At 45.2% G+C, this 18663-nt stretch overlaps 6 protein-coding genes across 6 annotated transcripts; 1 reads left to right on the top strand and 5 right to left on the bottom strand.

Annotated features, from left to right (window-relative positions):
• Positions 1–54: 54 nt before the first annotated feature.
• On the bottom strand, positions 55–1046 carry PHALS_03022 (uncharacterized protein; the record flags this gene model as incomplete). The annotated part of the gene is made up of 3 exons (XM_024721200.1): positions 55–66; positions 132–391; positions 581–1046. The coding sequence occupies 3 exons, from the start codon at positions 1044–1046 to the stop codon at positions 55–57; spliced, it is 738 nt and encodes a 245-aa protein (XP_024572842.1).
• Positions 1047–2357: 1311 nt separating this feature from the next.
• Positions 2358–2621, top strand: PHALS_03021 (uncharacterized protein; the record flags this gene model as incomplete). Its single annotated transcript, XM_024721189.1, has 2 exons — positions 2358–2393; positions 2496–2621. The coding sequence occupies 2 exons, from the start codon at positions 2358–2360 to the stop codon at positions 2619–2621; spliced, it is 162 nt and encodes a 53-aa protein (XP_024572841.1).
• A 1177-nt stretch (positions 2622–3798) lies between these two features.
• PHALS_03020 (uncharacterized protein) lies at positions 3799–4282 on the bottom strand (the record flags this gene model as incomplete). The annotated part of the gene is made up of 2 exons (XM_024721178.1): positions 3799–4110; positions 4190–4282. 2 exons carry the CDS (start codon positions 4280–4282, stop codon positions 3799–3801), a joined length of 405 nt encoding a protein of 134 aa, XP_024572840.1.
• Positions 4283–7832: 3550 nt separating this feature from the next.
• Positions 7833–9671, bottom strand: PHALS_03019 (hypothetical protein F444_09357; the record flags this gene model as incomplete). Its single annotated transcript, XM_024721167.1, has 1 exon — positions 7833–9671. One exon carries the CDS (start codon positions 9669–9671, stop codon positions 7833–7835), a length of 1839 nt encoding a protein of 612 aa, XP_024572839.1.
• A 442-nt stretch (positions 9672–10113) lies between these two features.
• PHALS_03018 (uncharacterized protein) lies at positions 10114–12446 on the bottom strand (the record flags this gene model as incomplete). The annotated part of the gene is made up of 3 exons (XM_024721156.1): positions 10114–10926; positions 11104–12013; positions 12085–12446. The coding sequence occupies 3 exons, from the start codon at positions 12444–12446 to the stop codon at positions 10114–10116; spliced, it is 2085 nt and encodes a 694-aa protein (XP_024572838.1).
• A 2032-nt stretch (positions 12447–14478) lies between these two features.
• Positions 14479–14789, bottom strand: PHALS_03017 (uncharacterized protein; the record flags this gene model as incomplete). The annotated part of the gene is made up of 2 exons (XM_024721145.1): positions 14479–14618; positions 14696–14789. The coding sequence occupies 2 exons, from the start codon at positions 14787–14789 to the stop codon at positions 14479–14481; spliced, it is 234 nt and encodes a 77-aa protein (XP_024572837.1).
• Positions 14790–18663: the final 3874 nt, after the last annotated feature.

The following is an 18663-nucleotide window of genomic DNA, read 5'->3' as shown; positions in this document are numbered from 1 at the left end:
ATGTCATGCCCAGATGACGACAGTGGCAGGCCAGTTGAAGCGACAGTGTTGCCATCACCACCTCGCCTATCTGTTTCTGTGCGCAATTTTTTCAAATAAGGATTGACAATCTTGACAATATACTTGAAGACCTTGTCCAGCTCCTCAATCTTCCGCGGTGGATGCGTCGTCTTGTCTTCACTCAAAATATTTGCGCAAAGTTCTACATAGCTAAGAAGATATCGTAGTTTCTTCTTCTGCTCCGTCTCATCGTGCCCCTTCATATGATCCACATATTTCTTGAAAGCGTTGTGCACTTTTTCCACATCCCCTTGATGCTTTGCTCGCAGCGCCGCGTGTTGCTGCCAATACTCAATCGCAGAGTTCCCTGATGTGATCGTCTCTGCTTTCACTGGAGTGCTACTAGCAGATGCCGATTTCTGTTGTTGTTGTTGCTGTTGCTGATGATGAGCTCCAAGATGTGGTCCTGATCCTCCCAGCTGATTGTGTCCGGGATAATTGCTTACTTGACTTGCATTTGTACCTCTCTGGTTCAAATTAAGTGTATTATAGTAAGAAAAGTCGAGTCTAGAGAGCATACCCTGATTAGGCAGTCCTTGCGCTGCCATAGCCGCATTCATGTCCGATTGCTGCGCTCGTAATGACTTCAGTCTTGTAAATATTTTGTTAATGTAAACTTCCTGTGTGGGCGACTCCTTGTAAAGCGACAGCTCAAACCATGACACATTCATCCAAAGTTTAATCCCTGGCATGGGATCAGCTGACACGCGCACCATCTCATTGTAAATTTTAGCAATAAGATTGGCACGGTGCTCCCTCGTCAGTTGAATACGCCAGTCGCTTACCTGGGCCGGGTTAACAACGTTCGAGTTCAATTGAGTCATACCTACAGAGCTCATCGGCATGGCATTCATCATCATGGTCGATTGCTGGTTGTAGATGGTTTGAGGACCTAATCCCATAGCTTGCGGGTTTGTGGCACCCATACCCATTGACATAGGCATAGAAATGCCGTTGCCTTGGATCACCATCGAGTGTGGGTCCATCGCTTTCTTTTCGCGGCTTCTGAGTCGTTTTACCAAGTGAGTTGCTCTTGACTTAGCTGTACTATGGACTGGACACTTGAAGCGAAAACGAATCACGATTGGTCGAACAACGGAAGCACCCTATTCGACAAAATAATAGGATGCAATTATACATCCAGGTAAATAGTGTGAGGCTTTAATTGTTGATGGCCAATCGCGGTTAGACCGTAGCATGACCACACCAGACAAAAAATTTGCACATTAAAGTAACCAGTCCGAACATGCATTCATGATCATAAAACGTATATAATCTGTACAAATCCACTTACAGCAAGTTGTCTGGCCTGCAGACGGCACAAATATCCGACTAGTAAAGAAAAGTGCGGTGTTCACAGCTCCAGACATTTTGTCGGAACTATGCTTCATACTTAAAACGTATTGACAGGCCCAGCACATGACAGCAGGACTAAGATTCATTCAAGTAGCCTCACGAATTTCTTCGGCATTTCTTCACTGCGTTAAATCTTCGCGATGCCACCGTTAAGTTACGAGCAGCTTTGTTTTGTTACATTATCATCAGACTCTGTTGTGATTGCTTTAACCGCACAAGCGCATTAGCAGATGCTATTAACTTTGAGCATATCCAGCGGTATGGCCTTCACAGGTGAGGTTCGCGAGCCCAGGAGCCAAAAAAACTTGCCGCAGCGAAAAAGGCGTTGCCAAATCTCTACGAAACAGCTCAAGCTCTTTGTAGTGTCTTTATTGTAAAGATGCGGAAATATAATATTCCTCATGGCAATACTGTACTCAGTGCATTTAGGATCCGCAGCAAATCACGTTGAGCTCTCCACAAGCTCTCCGTTGCTGGTTCGGAGCTGCGTTGACTTATGCAGCGGGGCTGCCGTAGCTTAGCGCTGTGAGGAAGCGTAATTTAGGGTACCGACCTTTCGTTCTATACTTAGAACAAGCACGAGTCAGCGGATCGCAATCCGCTTACTCCAAGAGTGATTATTGCCTTAACCAAGGCTAATTAGCTCTTCCGTTTAAAAACCAAAACTGCTTTTTATTTATTTTTATCTGTGGCAAAGCCGCCTAATTTTATATGTATAGATTTTCCTAAATATATATAGAAAAATCTAAATACATGCATAAGTACTGGCTACCCAGCCACATACCGTATTTTTGTTTGGGTGCTGTCACACCATGCCCATCTCGTGTGACACACACCCCTGTTACCAGGGACGTTCAACCCCGTTGCATAGTAGGTGCAGCGCCATCCCTAAATATTTCAACAAGAGGATTAGATTTGTCGACCAGGGACAGACGATCATAATGAACGTCAAACGGTGTGTGAACACATGGATTGTGGTTTGAACAGATCAAGACGGAATTTACGTTACTACATGCGCTGAATTGTTACAAAATGGCCCATTTGTATCTTGCTGATATTGAAAGCTGGCATGAGAATAGAAATCGTCAGTTTTTCATACGCTCACATTGGTCGTCACGGACTCGACACTCAGTGTGGCATTTTTTGCGGCTTTATGCGCACTAAAAAATGCTGCTTGCTTAACTGACGCCATGGGAATTGCGTAATACACGGCGTGCAATACACTTTCACATCTATACATAAGGGTTGTCGGGCACTTTACACACGGACTCAGCAATCAAACGATCTAAGCATGCTTTTGGACGCCCCACTCAGAACTGAAGGATGCATATATTGCTTATCGATTTTGTTATATATCTTAAGAAGACTGGTCTATTTTCTTAAAACTTAGTATATACTTCTTACTTGCTCAATAATAATAACAACTAAGATACATGACGTTAGACCAGCGAATCCCATGTCCCACGGGCCTCTCAGTAACGTGGTCTCATTCTCATTATCCACACTGGTGCTTTGGTAAATCTGAGATTTCTACTGTGTACGTACACGATGAATACATTTGACCAAAATATATACCACATCGGGCTTTAAATCAGGATATTACGCAAAAATGAGATTTCGACGAGCACCCGCTGTGCTTGAATTTTTCTGCTCTGTATGCAAATTACAACGAGCCATATTCACGCATTTGTCTTTCCAGCGTATTCTCATCACTGAGTAATTTGCGTGCTCTCATGCAAGTGTGTGTGAGACCCCGTACTACGTATACGCCTGGTTTGTTCACTGTCCTTCAACTCTATCTTTATGTCACCTCGAACCCGTTCATTGTGTCTGTTTACGAGGGCTCTTTGCGGCCGCGCCTCAAAATAGCTTTAACTTCGCGAGTATCATTGCCATCGTAAGCATCCCGCGTTTCCTTTAAATCTAGGCTACCGAGATTCCTACAGACTTTCGCACTATTTTCCTATACAATGTGCGTAACGCATTAATTAAGAGAGCATACAAACCTCGCATGATGTTTACGGGTGAGATATTAATATCTGACGACTGCAGCTGCCGTTTACCGCGTATTTAGGTACAATCTGCGTCGCATAGCTTACTGTTGATTCATTTAAGGCTTTTGTGAATAAGCTCACATGGCTCACAACTACACTCTAACCACTGTCATCCACGTAGTTCAACAAAGTTAAGCGTTTGTTTGGTTATTAGTTGAGATAATCCCCGCTAATAGGCCAAGGCAGTTCTTTTTGTGCTCACTACACACACGGATTCTGCGTGGGCCTTTTGTCTCATTGCAGATAGTGATGGTTGTTCTTACTCTTACCGCAGTCTATTTGACGGGCTGCATTTAACTGTGAAGTGGTCGCTGCATCACAATTCGCTTCAGCGTAGGCCGGAGCGCGTCAAACGGCTTAACGATAAATTCCGAGCAAAACGGCGGTACCTTGTCGCTCGGTGCCGCATAATAGTGTCTTTGAAAGACCCCATCGCTACTATTAAAACCTGACGGCTTCCAAAATATGTGGCGCCACTTCCGCAGCTTGCCGACGTATATAACCGCACGCCCATGCCCATCTCAGTTGCGCGTTTAATAGCTGAGCACAGCATGAACGAGCCGTATATTCTCTCAAGCTGATCATCAGCCAAAAGAACGGCGCAATTATCTACATCTGTTTTATGTTTGGTCTTTTGTCGCTATTTCTTTTCAAGGTTTGCCGGTGCATTAGACAAAACTATTAAATGATGAGGGTGTTATGCTCAAGGCATTTGACACCTGATCACTATAAGGAACTATTCGCTCGTCGACACGTCTGACTTTTTTGTTCTGCAATACGGCCATGACGCCGACAGCTGGTTTGTCGCTCATTGCGCCGGTGTGTTTATCACGGCTTTATCAGCTCCGTACTTCAAAGAAGTCTGGCTTGTGTGAGCCGGACCGTCCGTCGATGTGGAAAATTTACTTCGACTTTGAAGACATAAGATACTTGCTCAACATTGCTTCCACATTGAGATTCATCGTATGTTATTGTACAAACGAATATTGCCTATGGGTGAGTCCATGGATCAGTTGTTTCATCGCTATCGGACAAGCCACGTAGATTCACTCCACATGGAGTACCTTTTACACCAACTCATCGCGGCCTATCTGGATCAAGATCGGCGCACCACGGGCTCGTCAGTTCATTTCGGATGTTGTCTGCTGGTGTTTTGACCGGCAGGTGGTACAGCGTTCGTAAATGGTGTCTGCTGATGCCCTCAAAAGAAAGGTGGTACAGCCCTCGCATCATGAAGTTATGAGCCGCACCAATTCTAATTTATCGAGAAAGGAACACCTAATTCTTTGAATCTTTCTAAAGACTCGTAGGACCCATTTGTATCGTGCTACTCACCTCCGGTCAGTCCCAAGTACTTTGGCGTTTGAGTCGCGGAGAGTTATGAATACCTCGTTACCACCAAATGTTAAGCTGTCACATGAAGATATGTTGCCAATTATTCAGGTCCAACCTGTGTTGATAACTATCCAAGATCTAGCTTTGATGCAACGCTTGCTTTAATCGAACAACTGATAAAATTCTTTTCTCAGTTACGCTTTCGTTAGGCGATAAGCTGTCCTCTTCCCGTAAACGCATTTACGAAAGAAGTGGCCCGGTACGCAGCTAGTAAATGCGCATAAACTGCTCCATTATTGATGAATTTTGCACCAAAGTCGATCCACCGAATTTACAAGAGCCTTTTTAAAAGTATTCCTTACGCATCATACCCACAATGGGGTGACCTTGTCTTGATGTGCATGGCAAACACAGATGCTGCCGAACGTTTTTGCAGCCACGATTACTATTATTTCTGGTGTTCATTAAGCGTTACAGTTTCTTAGCAATCTGGAACTGCTCGCTTCTGCTCAAACCGCGCTCCTCTTCTCTTCTTTTCTTCTACTATTTGATACGCTTTCATTTCTAATGAGGTTAATTTTTTTTCAAATAATTTCGCTCAAAATGAATGGAATGAGCGAATGCTCTCTCACTATGCATGAACGACTTTTATTAACACATTAATGTGTACAATTCTAGCAGATGATTACCACATTAACTCTTCGCAAACTAACCTAATTTGGAAAAAGGCAGCTTTTCCTCGAAATCAATATTTATTGAGCGAAGTGAAGTGGAACTTGTGTTTTTTACTATCCATTTGGCAGGGCCGTTGATCGTACGGCTAGTGGTTTCAGCCAGTTGTGCATGCACGTGATGATCTTATGCTTTGCAGACAATTCTTCGAGCCCTTCTAAATCACAACGAGGCAATTGCCGGCAAAGTGAAATTGAGTGGTAGTATTTAACACAGCGTTGCAGGCGGCTTTAATATTACTATGATTGATTGGCCTCATCTAGAATGTGATTGGAACGAATTAGAAGACTGGCTGACTAAGATTAATTGATATCTAAGAAAGTTTCATCTGGATGAATGGGCAATACCAGTACTCCTCATAAATATTGACTAAATTACAGTTTTTGGCTGACCACATACCGTTTGAAGTATGCCTTACAGCAAAGTATACTGTAGTCGCCGACGGTGGGATTGTCCGTCATGCTTCCTCTAAACTTATAGCTGCTACAATATTAGGTAACTGTAACAGTAGCAATCTCTAAATGTCCATTCAATGATGATAGACATGTGGATTGCGTGTACCTTCGACAACATTGGCAGAATTCTTGCTAAGCAGACGAACAGATAATGGCAGCAACGATAATGCAATCAGCCCAGCTGCTGTATTCGTCAATGTTAGATATGGAAACGCGTAAGAAGAAGTCAAGCTAATTTAATTTTAAAACCTAATACATGGTATCATGGTGCACGTACAGATTACACTCGGACTTAAATGCAAAGTTCCAAATATTTAACATGATGAAGTAGTAATTGGTAGTAGTGGGATGGGGCAACGATTGCTGGTCCCACGCTTTGCGCTATGTAGGATATAATTATGACAGATAGTATAGCAAATACTGATGCTGCTATTTTAAGCGAGACTCAAAATGTATATTGCGATTCTCGCCTGGGTGGCGCTCACGAACCCATCCTGTGCCTTGGTTGACGTGGACTGCAAGGTACCCACTAGTAATTATATCAATTATAGCGGTAATTCGCGCTTAATTACATAAACTCAGGTTTGTTAAGTCCGCCACCTTGTCAAAATTTGTATTTCACATTTGCAGTATTTCGGGCTTTTTGGAAGCTGACTTCTTGCTCCTCACAAATCCCCATCAGAATGCAAAGGGTCTCTTTGTCAACACGCTGAAGTGCAGGACACATTCGAATGTTGCGTCAGATAAGCATAGACACTAGAAGAAGCTTGGCCGAAATAGCCGAACAGAGTATAATGGCATGCGTGGCAAACATCGTTGATACATTAGTACAAATGAATACACCTTGGTTTTCTCGGCAGCAGTCTCAAATTTTGATAGATTGACTCGTCAGATTTATATACATCTGTCATTGTATGCGTTTGGGAGTAAATAAAGGCGTTACCTCAAAAACAAGCGTCAGGTCCACAAAGTCAGAGTTGTTGAAATATGAAGAATGCTTTAATAAAAGGCAACATTTCTGCAACCACTAATTTGTTCATTCGCTCAATGTCTTACCAATCCATCGAATGGCTGCTACTTTCGACGCCAATGGCGTAGACAGGTTTTTGTATTTAAACTATGGTCATCCGGATATGCGTCACCAGGTATGTATGAAGCTCAACCGTACAGCTTGCTCTATATTACTGCATCTTCATCAACATAAACCTTTTATACAAAACAGCTTCGAAACGGAGTATCATACACTTCACAACCACCATCTTAGTAGCCATAATTTTGAGATACCCTTCCGTCACGACATTTATCACACATCTATAAACCAGGCGTTTCATAGAGCTGAAGCCCTAGAATGATAATGCAGAAAGAGCTGCAAATATTGAAGTGGCATTACATACGGTAAAATTTGATCTCCGGACCTGACGTCTGGCTGGCTCACGGCAACAAACTTCATGAAAAAAGACTGAGGTACCGCGCGTTTAATACGTCATGGCGTCAGATTGAGCCACATGCTGAACAAATGCAAACATAAACTTATAGACTGACCGGTGATTGAGTTGCGCAAGTTCGCCTCGATCGTTCGAACTAAAAAATTAAAGATATTTTAGATAGAAGTTATTGTTTTAATCAGATTTTTCATTAAATTTTGGAAGCGTTTCTCTAATAATAATGTCAATGAGCACATTGCAAATTTTTGTTTTAGACATAAAATAGCTCTTAAGCTTATTGCCGTCAGATTATGACGTTTTTTCAATTTTGGGTTATTGGACTAGTCTAAGAGTCAATAAGTATCAAGCTAAGTTTTTTTGGAAGACGTGTACCACAGTTAGTATCAAATAGCATTTCAACTTAGTGAAGAACTCTTCATCTTTTGAAAAACGGAGGATGCCAACGAGTGCTTCTGTTCGCCTAGACTGCTGGCGGTGGTGAAGCTGCTGGCAGCGGAACTGTGACTTGACGAGGAGGGGAGGCAGGCATTTGGTGGTGACGATGACACAGAACGAAAAGGATGACTCAGCGGTGGCGGCGGATTATGAGTAGCTTCTTTACTTGGAGACGGCGATGATGCACCAGCTGATGCGCTGGACGAAGATGTAGTAGACTCGCAAATTTTTCGGCGCTTTTGTATACAGACGATACACACACGCACACTTGTGGAGCCAACATCAGGAAGCGCAACATCCATCTTGGGACAACACTCAGAGCAGCAAACCTCACCACATAAACGGCAGTGATGGCGACGACGTGAAAGACCAAACCTTGCATTACATATACGGCATCCTAAACGTTCACGATTATGAACCCAATGTGGTGCATTCACGAGCAAAGACTGCGATAAGCGACGACTTGTCAGTACCTCTTCCAATCGTGCAATTTTCGCGCACAGTGCGCGTAATTTTGCCCGTCGAGAGACCAGTGGTAGCTGTGCCTTTTCCAATATCGATGCCACAAACTGAATTTCTACATATCCGTTGTGACCACTTGCTAGACGTACCATAAAACCTGTTGGCTGAAGGTCTGTAGGCTTAGAGCCTACCTCGTCTAGCCACGACTGACACTGTGGACTGTAGCACGATTGCATCGTGCGCACATACATTGGCGAGGGGTCAGCATCTTCATCCCAATCATTCACCAAAATACACTCGTAATCTAATAAACAATACGTAGTTCGCGATGCAAACATCCGACTTGACTTCTCACCAATAACCCATTTGATACCGAGATTACCCTGATGACCTGATGTTGCCATTGCCGTTCGATAATCTTCCATGTATGAGTTCGATAAATACAGCCCTGGGCTTGTTCCTCCTGTCGGCGTTGCATTGCCTCGTGATCGATCGATCTCTGATGATTCACCACGGGTTCCTCGAGCGCGCCCAGATGTAGATTCTCGACCAAAACCTGTAAAAGGGTGTACATCCTCGTCAACATCCAAGTCTGAATCTGAGTACGAGGATTCGCTATCACAATCTTGAGTTGAAGCCTGGGAGGTCATTCGCTGAGAAACCCCGTCGCTACTACTTCCACTAATGCCGCTGCTCATGTTATTATTACTGCGACGTCGGGGCTTCTTCTTGCGACGATAAACAAATGCCGATGAGCTAGTGCGGACACCAACAAGATGTTGCATAGGCAGCTCCATATCTTCTCTGTCGGAACGAATGAGTAAATCGACAACTTCTTCAATCGAAGATGGCAATAGCGCTACACATTTCACAAGATATTGCTGCAACACTTTCGATGCAAACATATTGCCAAGTCCTGCATTTGAAGACGCAGAGTCCCAATCTAATTTTTCGCCGTCCCGCGCTCCATTTACGTTGACGCCATTGCTATTGTTGCCATTAATTGTTGCGGGATCAGCACATAGATCTTCTGGATCATCGCCTCCTTCGCCCCCATTAGCGAGAGAATTCATCGTATTCCAGAGAAATTTATTTGTACCAACGGGACATACGCGCTCCATGACACGTACTTTAATCGCACCGCCTGTTCCAGTTGTGTCTGCGGAAGAGGCGGTAGTGGCGGTGGCGCTGACGGGGCTCCAGTTGACAGAATCCTTGGAGCCGAACCCAAAAAGACTAAGTGACGCACGTGCCTGTGATTCAAGGTCTTCTTCGACAGTACGCGAGAATACCGCGCTCGTAAGCGGCGCAGGCTGCAGCGACAACGCGCTTGACATGCTCTGCGTGCTGCTTGTGGGTTTTAACATTCGTGTAGGATTTCTATTTGCCATAGCGCAACAGTAGAAGACGTGGGTAAGTTAGACGTTCCACAACGTGATTATGCTAATTAAACGTGAAGAAATAGGCTCGCCCACAAGTCGTGCGAGGAGAGAGGCAGAATGCCAAAAGTTGTGCTTCTGGCGTCGCCGAACGACAGTCGAGACGTGACAGAAAAAGGGTGACAGTAGAAGTCTCTCGAATAATTCTTTGAGTTTTTTATCTCCCCTATTTAGCAGTCAACACTATTTGGACTTTCTTCACCCATTGACGTTATCGGGGAACATACATCAATTAAAGCGGAATGTCTAAGATACAATTTGCTTTTTCCGCATCGCCTTCAACACTTTTGTTGTGCGAGAGGTAGACAGCAACAAACACAAAGAGACTACAGATTTTGAATCAAAGTGCTTCCATAAACATCAAATCTGAATCAGCTCCATCGCCTGGGGTTGTGTTGTTTTCACCAGAGTTATTAGTTGTATTTTGCCCTCCACCGGCGTTGCCATTGCTATCCTGGCCCATGAAGCCATCCATATCAAGAAGGTCCATACTTGAGAAATTGGTGGGCGAGAGGTCATTCGGAAAGTTCATGAATCCCGAAGAGGTACCTGAAGATCCAAGGTTGGATGCCATCTGCAACAATCCAGCGCTATCCATACCTCCATATAGCGAGTCGTCCAAATTCAATGAGGTTGTTTCCGTGCGTGATGCGTGTGTTGACGGTATAGGTTGCTGTTGATGCTGTTGAGACTTCTGTAGCGAATGAGGATGAGGTGGATCCTCCTGTTTCTGACCCTGATGTTGAGCTTGTTGCTGAGCCTGTTGCTGAGCTTGTTGCGGACCCTGTCGCTGACCTTGTGGCTGAGCATGTTGTTGAGCTTTTTGCGAAGCCTGCTGCTGACCTTGTTGCTGAGTGTGGTGCTGAGCTTGTTGCGGAGCCTGCTGCTGGCCTTGTGGGCGCTGCTGCTGACTTTGTTGCGGAAGCTGATGCGTCTGATGATTTGCTTGAGATCGCTGTATAGCGGATTGAGACTGGTTTGGTTGGTGCTGAGAATTAGGGCTTTGCTGAACGTGCTGAGCTTGTTGATGCTGCTTCTGCTGAGATGTTTGATGATTGTTAGGCGACTTATTGCTTTGTAGTTGATTCGAAGCGTTCGGCTGGTTATTTTGCAAAGCAGAAAACTGAGCTTGATTTCGCGGACTTAAACCTTTCTGTTGCTGTTGTAATAACTGGTGGTGTTGGATCATTTGCTGCTGGCGAGCTTGGGCATGCATCCGCTGCTGCTGCTGCATTTGCTGATGGCGTTGCTGCAAAATATATTGTTGCTGCTTCTGTTGGAGCGACATGTTCTGATGCTCTTGATGTAAGAGTGTTGTCCCATTGGGCACATTTGAGGTATGACTTGATGCTGTGACCCGCTCAACACTTGCAGACATGCCTACGCTGACAGCGGGGTTCGTCGCCACAGGAATATTTACTCCGGTTGGATCGTGGCTGCCTACAGTAGACGTGAAGCTGCGCTTGTCAGTTTCCGTGCGCAGCTTTTTCAAATACGGATTCACAATCTTGACTATATACTTGTACACTTTGTCCAGCTCTTCAATTTTCCGCGGCGGGTTTGTTGTCTTGTCCTCGTTCAAAATGCTCGCGCAAAGCTGCACATAGCTTAAAAGGTAACGCAGCTTTTTTTTTTGTTCGGTCTCGTCGTGGCCTTTCATGTGATCAACATACTTCTTAAATGCACTGTGTACCTTTTCCACATCGTCATGATACTTTGCTTTAAGTGCTGCATGTTGCCGCCAATACTCCGCGGTCATGTCACTTATATTACCCAAAACACCCTCATCTGATTTGGCTGTCATCTGTGGCGTGGTGCTAGTTGGTACTGCGGGATTTGCAGGCATTCCTCTCGCATTTAGTGTTAGCGGTTTAGTTGGCTGAGATGGCTGCGAACCGGAAAAGGTAACCGAGCTTCCGTATTGCGAGTTTGCCAAATATCCCCCAATATTCCCACCATTGGAGGCAGGTACGCCAGCATGCTGATTCAGGTTAAGGGTACTATAATATGAAAAGTCTAGTCTTGACAGCATACCCTGATTCGGAAGCGTCTGCGCTGCCATAACCGCATTCATATCCGTTTGCTGTGCGCGCAAGGACTTTAATCGAGAAAAGATTTTGTTGATATATTCCTCCTGCGTACGCGACTCCTTAAACAGTGTCAATTCGTACCAGGACACATTCATCCAAAGTTTGATACCCGGTACGGGGTCAGCCGACACCCGAACCATTTCGTTGTAGCTGTGACCGCGCAAACAAAACAGAAAATTAGCGTCATATAGCAAAAACCAAGTAGATAAGCAATTATGTACATTTTTGCGATGAGATTCGCTCGGTGTTCACGCGTGAGCTGGATGCGCCAGTCTGCGCTGGATGTACCCGCCTGCACGCATGGCGCTTGCACACCTGTACTCCCAGCTGCCGCAGGCGCGTTTGGATTGATTTTCATAGCCATAGATCCCATTGCCATATGATTCATATGACCCATGTTCATCAGCCTTTGATGTTGCTGTAAAGGCTGCTGAGGGATTCCGTAAGCGTTCATACCCATACTGCCGTTCATGCCCATCGCCACAGCCTGTTGATTGGTACCATTTGCATTAGCCATCGATATTGACATAGGTATTGACATGCCACCCTGCATGCCAATCGTGTTTACAGTATGCGGATCCATCGCTGGTGGTGATTAAATGAATGCGGGTCAATTTCAGAACGAACCGCATTCAAGGATTGGTTAATAACAATGGATAAACAATGCTTGGTGAAAAAGTGGCGGCGTAATGCTGTGATTTGACCGGATTGAAGAGGATATAAGGTTTAGAAGCCAGCGTATGCTATTGTGATTCTCGTTTTGTAGCGCAAACAATTTTATTGTGTGATTGCTTTTCACTTACACTTGAATGACATTTAATTTATTAGTTTAAACGGGGAGTATGTATGTATTGCACTGTTTTGCTCTCCCACCTTATAATTGTGCAAATATCATATTTAACAATTAAATGTACTAAAGTATCAGTACTTGAAAAAGAAAGGATCCGTGGTACATGCTGGCTGGTTCGAGCGATAATAAATAAGCTACAGTTTAAATGGAAGTCTAATAGCGACGCAGCCTAGGTAACTAGGTTATAGAGGGAGGCCCCTGGGTTCGCTCCTGGGCAGAGTGTCTTCTGAGCGTTTGTAAAAGCAGACATCTCAAGTTGCACCTTCTTCTATGCAAAGCGCACGGCAAAGAGATTTGACTATGCGAGTCGCACGAAAAAAATGCACAATGGGTTGGTACGCATCACCCTGAAGCGAAATCAAGCCTCGGCGAGGCTGAAGTATCTTTTCCACTTCATTTGATATTTGCTGACCTACTGCGAAATGGGCGATTTTTCGCTCATCAAGCAAAGCCGGCGGTGGGAGATCCTTCCATGTCTTGCTTTGGGATTCCTCTCAGCTTTTACGGCACATCAACGCCCTCCAAGAGTCTCTGTGTGTGTATTTCTGACATGTGTCATCTTTCGTATGGGATCATTAAGCTACGCAATCGGACTGATTCTCTCAAGACGTACCAAGCAGATCAGAACCGGATCGTTTTTTCAAAGTAAAAGCAAGATCAACTCCAGCGGTTAATCGAGAAGATAAAGCGCTTTTCATTAGAAAGGGTGGTGAGAGCAGGTTTGCAGAACGGCACTCAATAAGCCCTCGTAGAACACAGAAGGTTTGCGCATATAATGAGATTGTCCACTTGAAATCTTTTCTGCATTCGTGGGTAAGCTAAAGCAATTTGAAAAAACTTTTTTTTCTATAACGTGCCTCTGGCTACTGCGCGTTACTTTGGCAAGTCATGCTTCTCAGTTATCATGCCGCGCTTTTGGCGAATGGTGCAATTTTTCGTTGAGACTAAATTCTAAAATTTGCTAAGAAGTGCAGCCGGGTCGATATTAGCGAGTCGAATCGTATTGACAAATCTCCATCACCGAGATCAGAGTCAAAATGTGAAAATGAAATATACGGGGATTATCCGAGCTATCTATAGGTAGAGCACATATCTCCACAGGATCAAACATAGGAGGTCGCGGCACACATCTACTTTCAAACCTGTTCCGCTTGAACTCATCACTCGAGACTTCAGCTTACAGCTGTTATCCGATATTCACGCTGGAGGCAGCGACATACCGTCTTTAATTCCTGGGCGATGTCTTTTGAAGACCGCAATCTACGAGCGCTACTTATCATCTTAATATAATGGTTTGGTGCCACGTTTGCCTTCACCATTTAATTCAGCGCACCTAGCACAACAGTTGGATAGCCTTGTATGCTGCACGAATCTATTTGCGACTCTTGTATAGCCCCAGACGCGCTCTTGATCTCTTGTATAGGGTGGTTCATGACTACTCAAAGATGCTGTAGTGGTGAAGTGTAGGTCACAGATGTTTCGACTTGCAGTCGAATCATTAGTCACAGAATTCTAGCCGTGCCGTACTTACAATGCTATCGTATTCCAAATCCAGATTTAGGACCAAAAAAGCGTTCCACGAATTTACAAAACGCTCAAAAGAGTTGTGTTTTTTACAAGTGTTTCCCTTGCACGACGCTCGGAGTTTGTGTTTGTATGTGGCATCTTTAATACTGTTGAGTATTTTATATTGTCGCGCGTCATACATACCTGCGCGGCACTTCCGAGTTTGTCAGACCATTCGTGGTTTCAAAAGTATGAGATGCTAACGATACAGCCAGAAACCGTGAGATGTAAGCCTTACCTCGCTCAAGGAGTTGTTAACTTTGAGACTGAGCCTCATTGACCTCAAATTTTTAGCGTATAGTGCTACACTACCGCTTCCGACCAGATTCGGAGGCCGCGCTACGAGTCCAATGCGTCAAACAACACATCTTCAAGAGATATTTAGGGCAATTGGAAGAATTTTATGCATGCCACACCTGTCTGAAGACCTCTACGTAAATAGTTACCTCCACTGCGCTTGGAGGGAAGTCCACCACCACCGCGGCCTTTGATGTTTTTGATCTTGAACATGGCCCATTATGTCTTGCCCTATTTGATAAGTGGACAAGAATTTGAACGCATACGGTACGCGATCAGGCGATGTGATCATGTCGCTTTAATACTATCGCATGTCATGAAAACCGCTTCTACCGAGGTCCTGCACATAAGTGCCATTTTAGCGCGTGACCACTTTTCTTGAAGACCGTTCGGTAAAGGATTAGAAATGATCATCTCAACCTTAACTGTAAAGAGAGGAAATCTTTTACGTCTCCGCTCTCGAAAGGCTGGATGCATCGCAAATGCAGCCTTCTGTCGGAACTCTTTGGACTCTTTCAAGTGGCAGGTATTTCTGGACGTGACTCACTCGCAAATGTTTAAAGATGGTGGCTCTCTCCAGGCTCTAAACTCTGTTCGGTCCTAAAATCACAAGTAGCACATCCTCTTCGAGCCAAAAAGTCTTAAGTGCCTTTCAGTTCATAGTACAGAGTAAAAACATATTATGCTTGATGTGCACAGAAGGTATATGCCTATCAAAACCTGATCGTCAATTTGCTGATACGATTTATTAGAGTTGGCATGCACCTCACACAGAGGAAGATTTGACTTTACGAGTCCACGTCGATGGGCATACATTGGGTGGCACACCATCTAGGCGCTAGACCAAGAGCCTTTCAACAAACTCGGTGCGCATCCAAAATTTGAAGCGGGACGAATATTTTAAATCACTTTAGGGCAATAGTTCCAATCTTTGTTTATACATGAAGAAAGGCTATGTAATTCTGGCAACCTACGTTTCCATTGGACCTTTTCTTTCCGAGATTTTGACCCCATTCACTTGCACCAGTACTCGAAAATGTCACATATCTTACAGCCATACTTTGGTACGTATAAACCTTAACTAATTACAGTAATATTTCTCAATCTAGGATAATGGCTAATCTAGGATAATGGCTATCGAAAAGCCAAATAGCAGAACATTAAATCGAAGAGAAACTTGGCTGTTTCCTCACCGGTAATGGTCTCGCTGATAGCAGCAAAACTTTTCATCTCGCTGAGCGATTCTAAATGTCAGTATGAAAGGACGCGTTTCTGGACGACACAGTCATAGTGTGAGCTGCAACACTGATAGGCTGACCAAAGACGCCAATGAACTCGGCGAGGAAACTTATTAGTGACGCGTTTCAGACGCGCATACCTAAATGCTTGTCCGTTTACGTATGATATGCTACCAGTATATAGTGCACACTAAGTCTAACTCTATTTTACTACGTAGATATCATTTTTTAGAAGTATCGTGTGACTCATACAAAATGATCTGTGAGATTCTTACCTTGAAGTACTGCAAACCGCTGGCTGAACCAGGCAACTATCGACTTATCGTTATCATGCAGGTCGATGTGAAGGTGTCGTCGAAGGCGCTGACATATCGTCTGCAGCAAGTCATCGCCGACTTGATCCACGCAGACCAAAAAGGATTCGTTAAAGGACGATCGATCCGCCACATGGTTCCTCGCTGATTTCAAGTCCTCGTGATAGCTCATGACGAAGAGGCATACGCGAAGTTCCTGGGCTTCCAGAGGGAATTCGGTATCCAGCTGCCCGAGAGAATGGAGTTTGGCACAGCGTGTAATCGATGAATCATACTGTTGTATACGAACCCACAAGTGCATCAAGTTATCAACCGGACATCCGTGCCCGCACCGCATTCGACGCGAGGCGTCAAGCAAGGCGATCCCTCCTCGTCTTGACGATCGAGCCTCTCGGCAACCTGCTAAGATCTCACGAAGATTACGGTGTGTTTGAACACAGTACACATAGCCTTAAGCGTGTTCTTTGCAGATGACTCGACTCGGCTTGCGAACTCTGTCGGGAAACTGCAGGCGCAACTTGAGCTCGCGGGAGACTACAGCAGGGATCCGGCGCGAAGCTCTATTTGTCCAGGTCGGAACAATTGGCCCTTAATTAGAACTGAAACATTCCTTTGCTTCCTGGCGTTTAGGTGCTTTCGAGCACTTGACAGCAAAGTATTCTGACATCCTGTTCGGACAGGCTTCGGTCGACAATACGACCACCGAGTTTCTCTACCAACAATTCTATGACAGCTTCGAGGCGTGGTATCGGCGTGCACGCACGCTTCATCGTCGACTTCTGTAGCACAGACAAAAGTACTCTCCCGTTTGTAGCACTATACGCAGCATGTATTGATACCGGCACCGGTCGTAAAACGGTGGCAGTCGGTGCTAAATTGGTTCGTGCTGAGTTGCAAGCACGACCGCGACGCGTCGCACGTACATCTTATCCGAAATAAGTTCTTGCACCAACGGCACAGTAATGGCTGGCTCAGCGACCAAAGTCTGGACGCGCACCTCAAGCGGCAGCTTCTTCCTTTATAACTTCAATTCATGCTTGCGGCTTGTGAGGCAAGCGCGTGGATTAGGTTAACAGCGAGCACTGAGCTGCTCAAAATGCTTCTTCCTCGCACTGGGCGATGTAACGCGCTTGACTTCCGCATGATGTCTCTGCTTCGCCATAGCGGCCCGCTCATATGGAGTCTGACATCGACGTGGTTACAAGCGGTTTTGGTCGGGTGGCACAAGACACGCAGGGAGGTCACGTGACCTCCCACCAAACAAGTATGCAGCGTACGATTCTCGCCGTCGATCTGGTTCCATTGAGCCGCTAAACTGCTTCTCGAGCAGCCCTACGGACGCACACCAGTACAGCACACCACCGAATGCATTGGTATTAGCTTCAGGCTACATGTGTCCCGCGTTTTCAGGCTGGGATCGGTTGCAGACTTCGTGCGCGAAGACAGCGCGAGGCCGATGCAGAATACTTCATTGAACAACACATCGAGTACACTCTCGCGAGTGTAACGCCTGATTTACATGCAACGTGCCGCGCAGGCTGTATTAGGCAGCAACACAGATAGTGAATCGACTTGACGCGTCGCAGCTTATGTTTTCGTCGTCGAAAAGCGAGCAAATGTGTCTACTTCCTCACTTAGGCTGCACAAGTAGCGTGAAGACGTGCTTGTTTCTGGAGATACCGCTATCTGCACTTCTCCGTGCTGTGTGAACACCCAAGCCACCGATGAAGCAATAACAGTTACTCGCAGCGATTCGACAAAGCGCAAGTCAAGTCGTTTGTCAGCTTCGGCATGCATTTGCTCAATCCTGTCTTTAAAGTCTTCCTTTTCCGGCTCGCCTTCCATCTTTTACCGGTGCGCTCGAAGTTATGGTTCTTCGAGACAGCGAACCCGTTGCACATAAAGTACCGAATGGACGAGGTGTGACGCCATTGAGACCGAGCAGCCCTTGTCCTTCAACTGCACGTTCTTATCGCATCTCTGGTGGCAGGTGCTTGAGCTGGTATCACCGCTCTTCGTTGAGCGTCCAACATGGCTCGACATTGCTTTAACTAATTACGCGACGGCCGACAATCTTGCAAAGATTGTCGGCTATGTGTGAAACATTCTCCGCACGGTTACACTTCCCTTCCTTTTGTCCGACCGCAATCGGTGTCTATTCGACGGACGACAACCCACACCGACGCTTGCAGCAATCCAGGTAATCTTCACTACTTGTTTCGCGCAAATTAAATACATCAAGCGACGCCTACGAAGTCGATCGACTGTTCAAGAAAAGCAGAAGACTTACTTGGCCTTCCGTGAGCTTGTCAAACACTTTCCAGGTATCATTTATGCGCGGAAAACTGCATTATAATATAATTTCTCATGCATTGCGGTAATCAGAGGCTACCAAATCTGGAAGGTTATCGTAGAAGCTCTCTGACCCAATCGTTACTGAGCACATCTCAAGTTAAAAAGCCGTTGTTGCATGCCAAGAATGGCATGGTCGAACGAGGTCCGAGGAGTTTTGACCAAAGTGCTTCTGACGCGCGT

The sequence above is a fragment of the Plasmopara halstedii genome, assembly GCF_900000015.1.
Source record: "Plasmopara halstedii genome assembly, contig: Scaffold_208, whole genome shotgun sequence".
Lineage (NCBI taxonomy): Eukaryota > Oomycota > Peronosporomycetes > Peronosporales > Peronosporaceae > Plasmopara > Plasmopara halstedii.
Note: the sequence above shows the minus strand (reverse complement) of the source record. Positions and strands in the feature narration are given on the sequence as shown.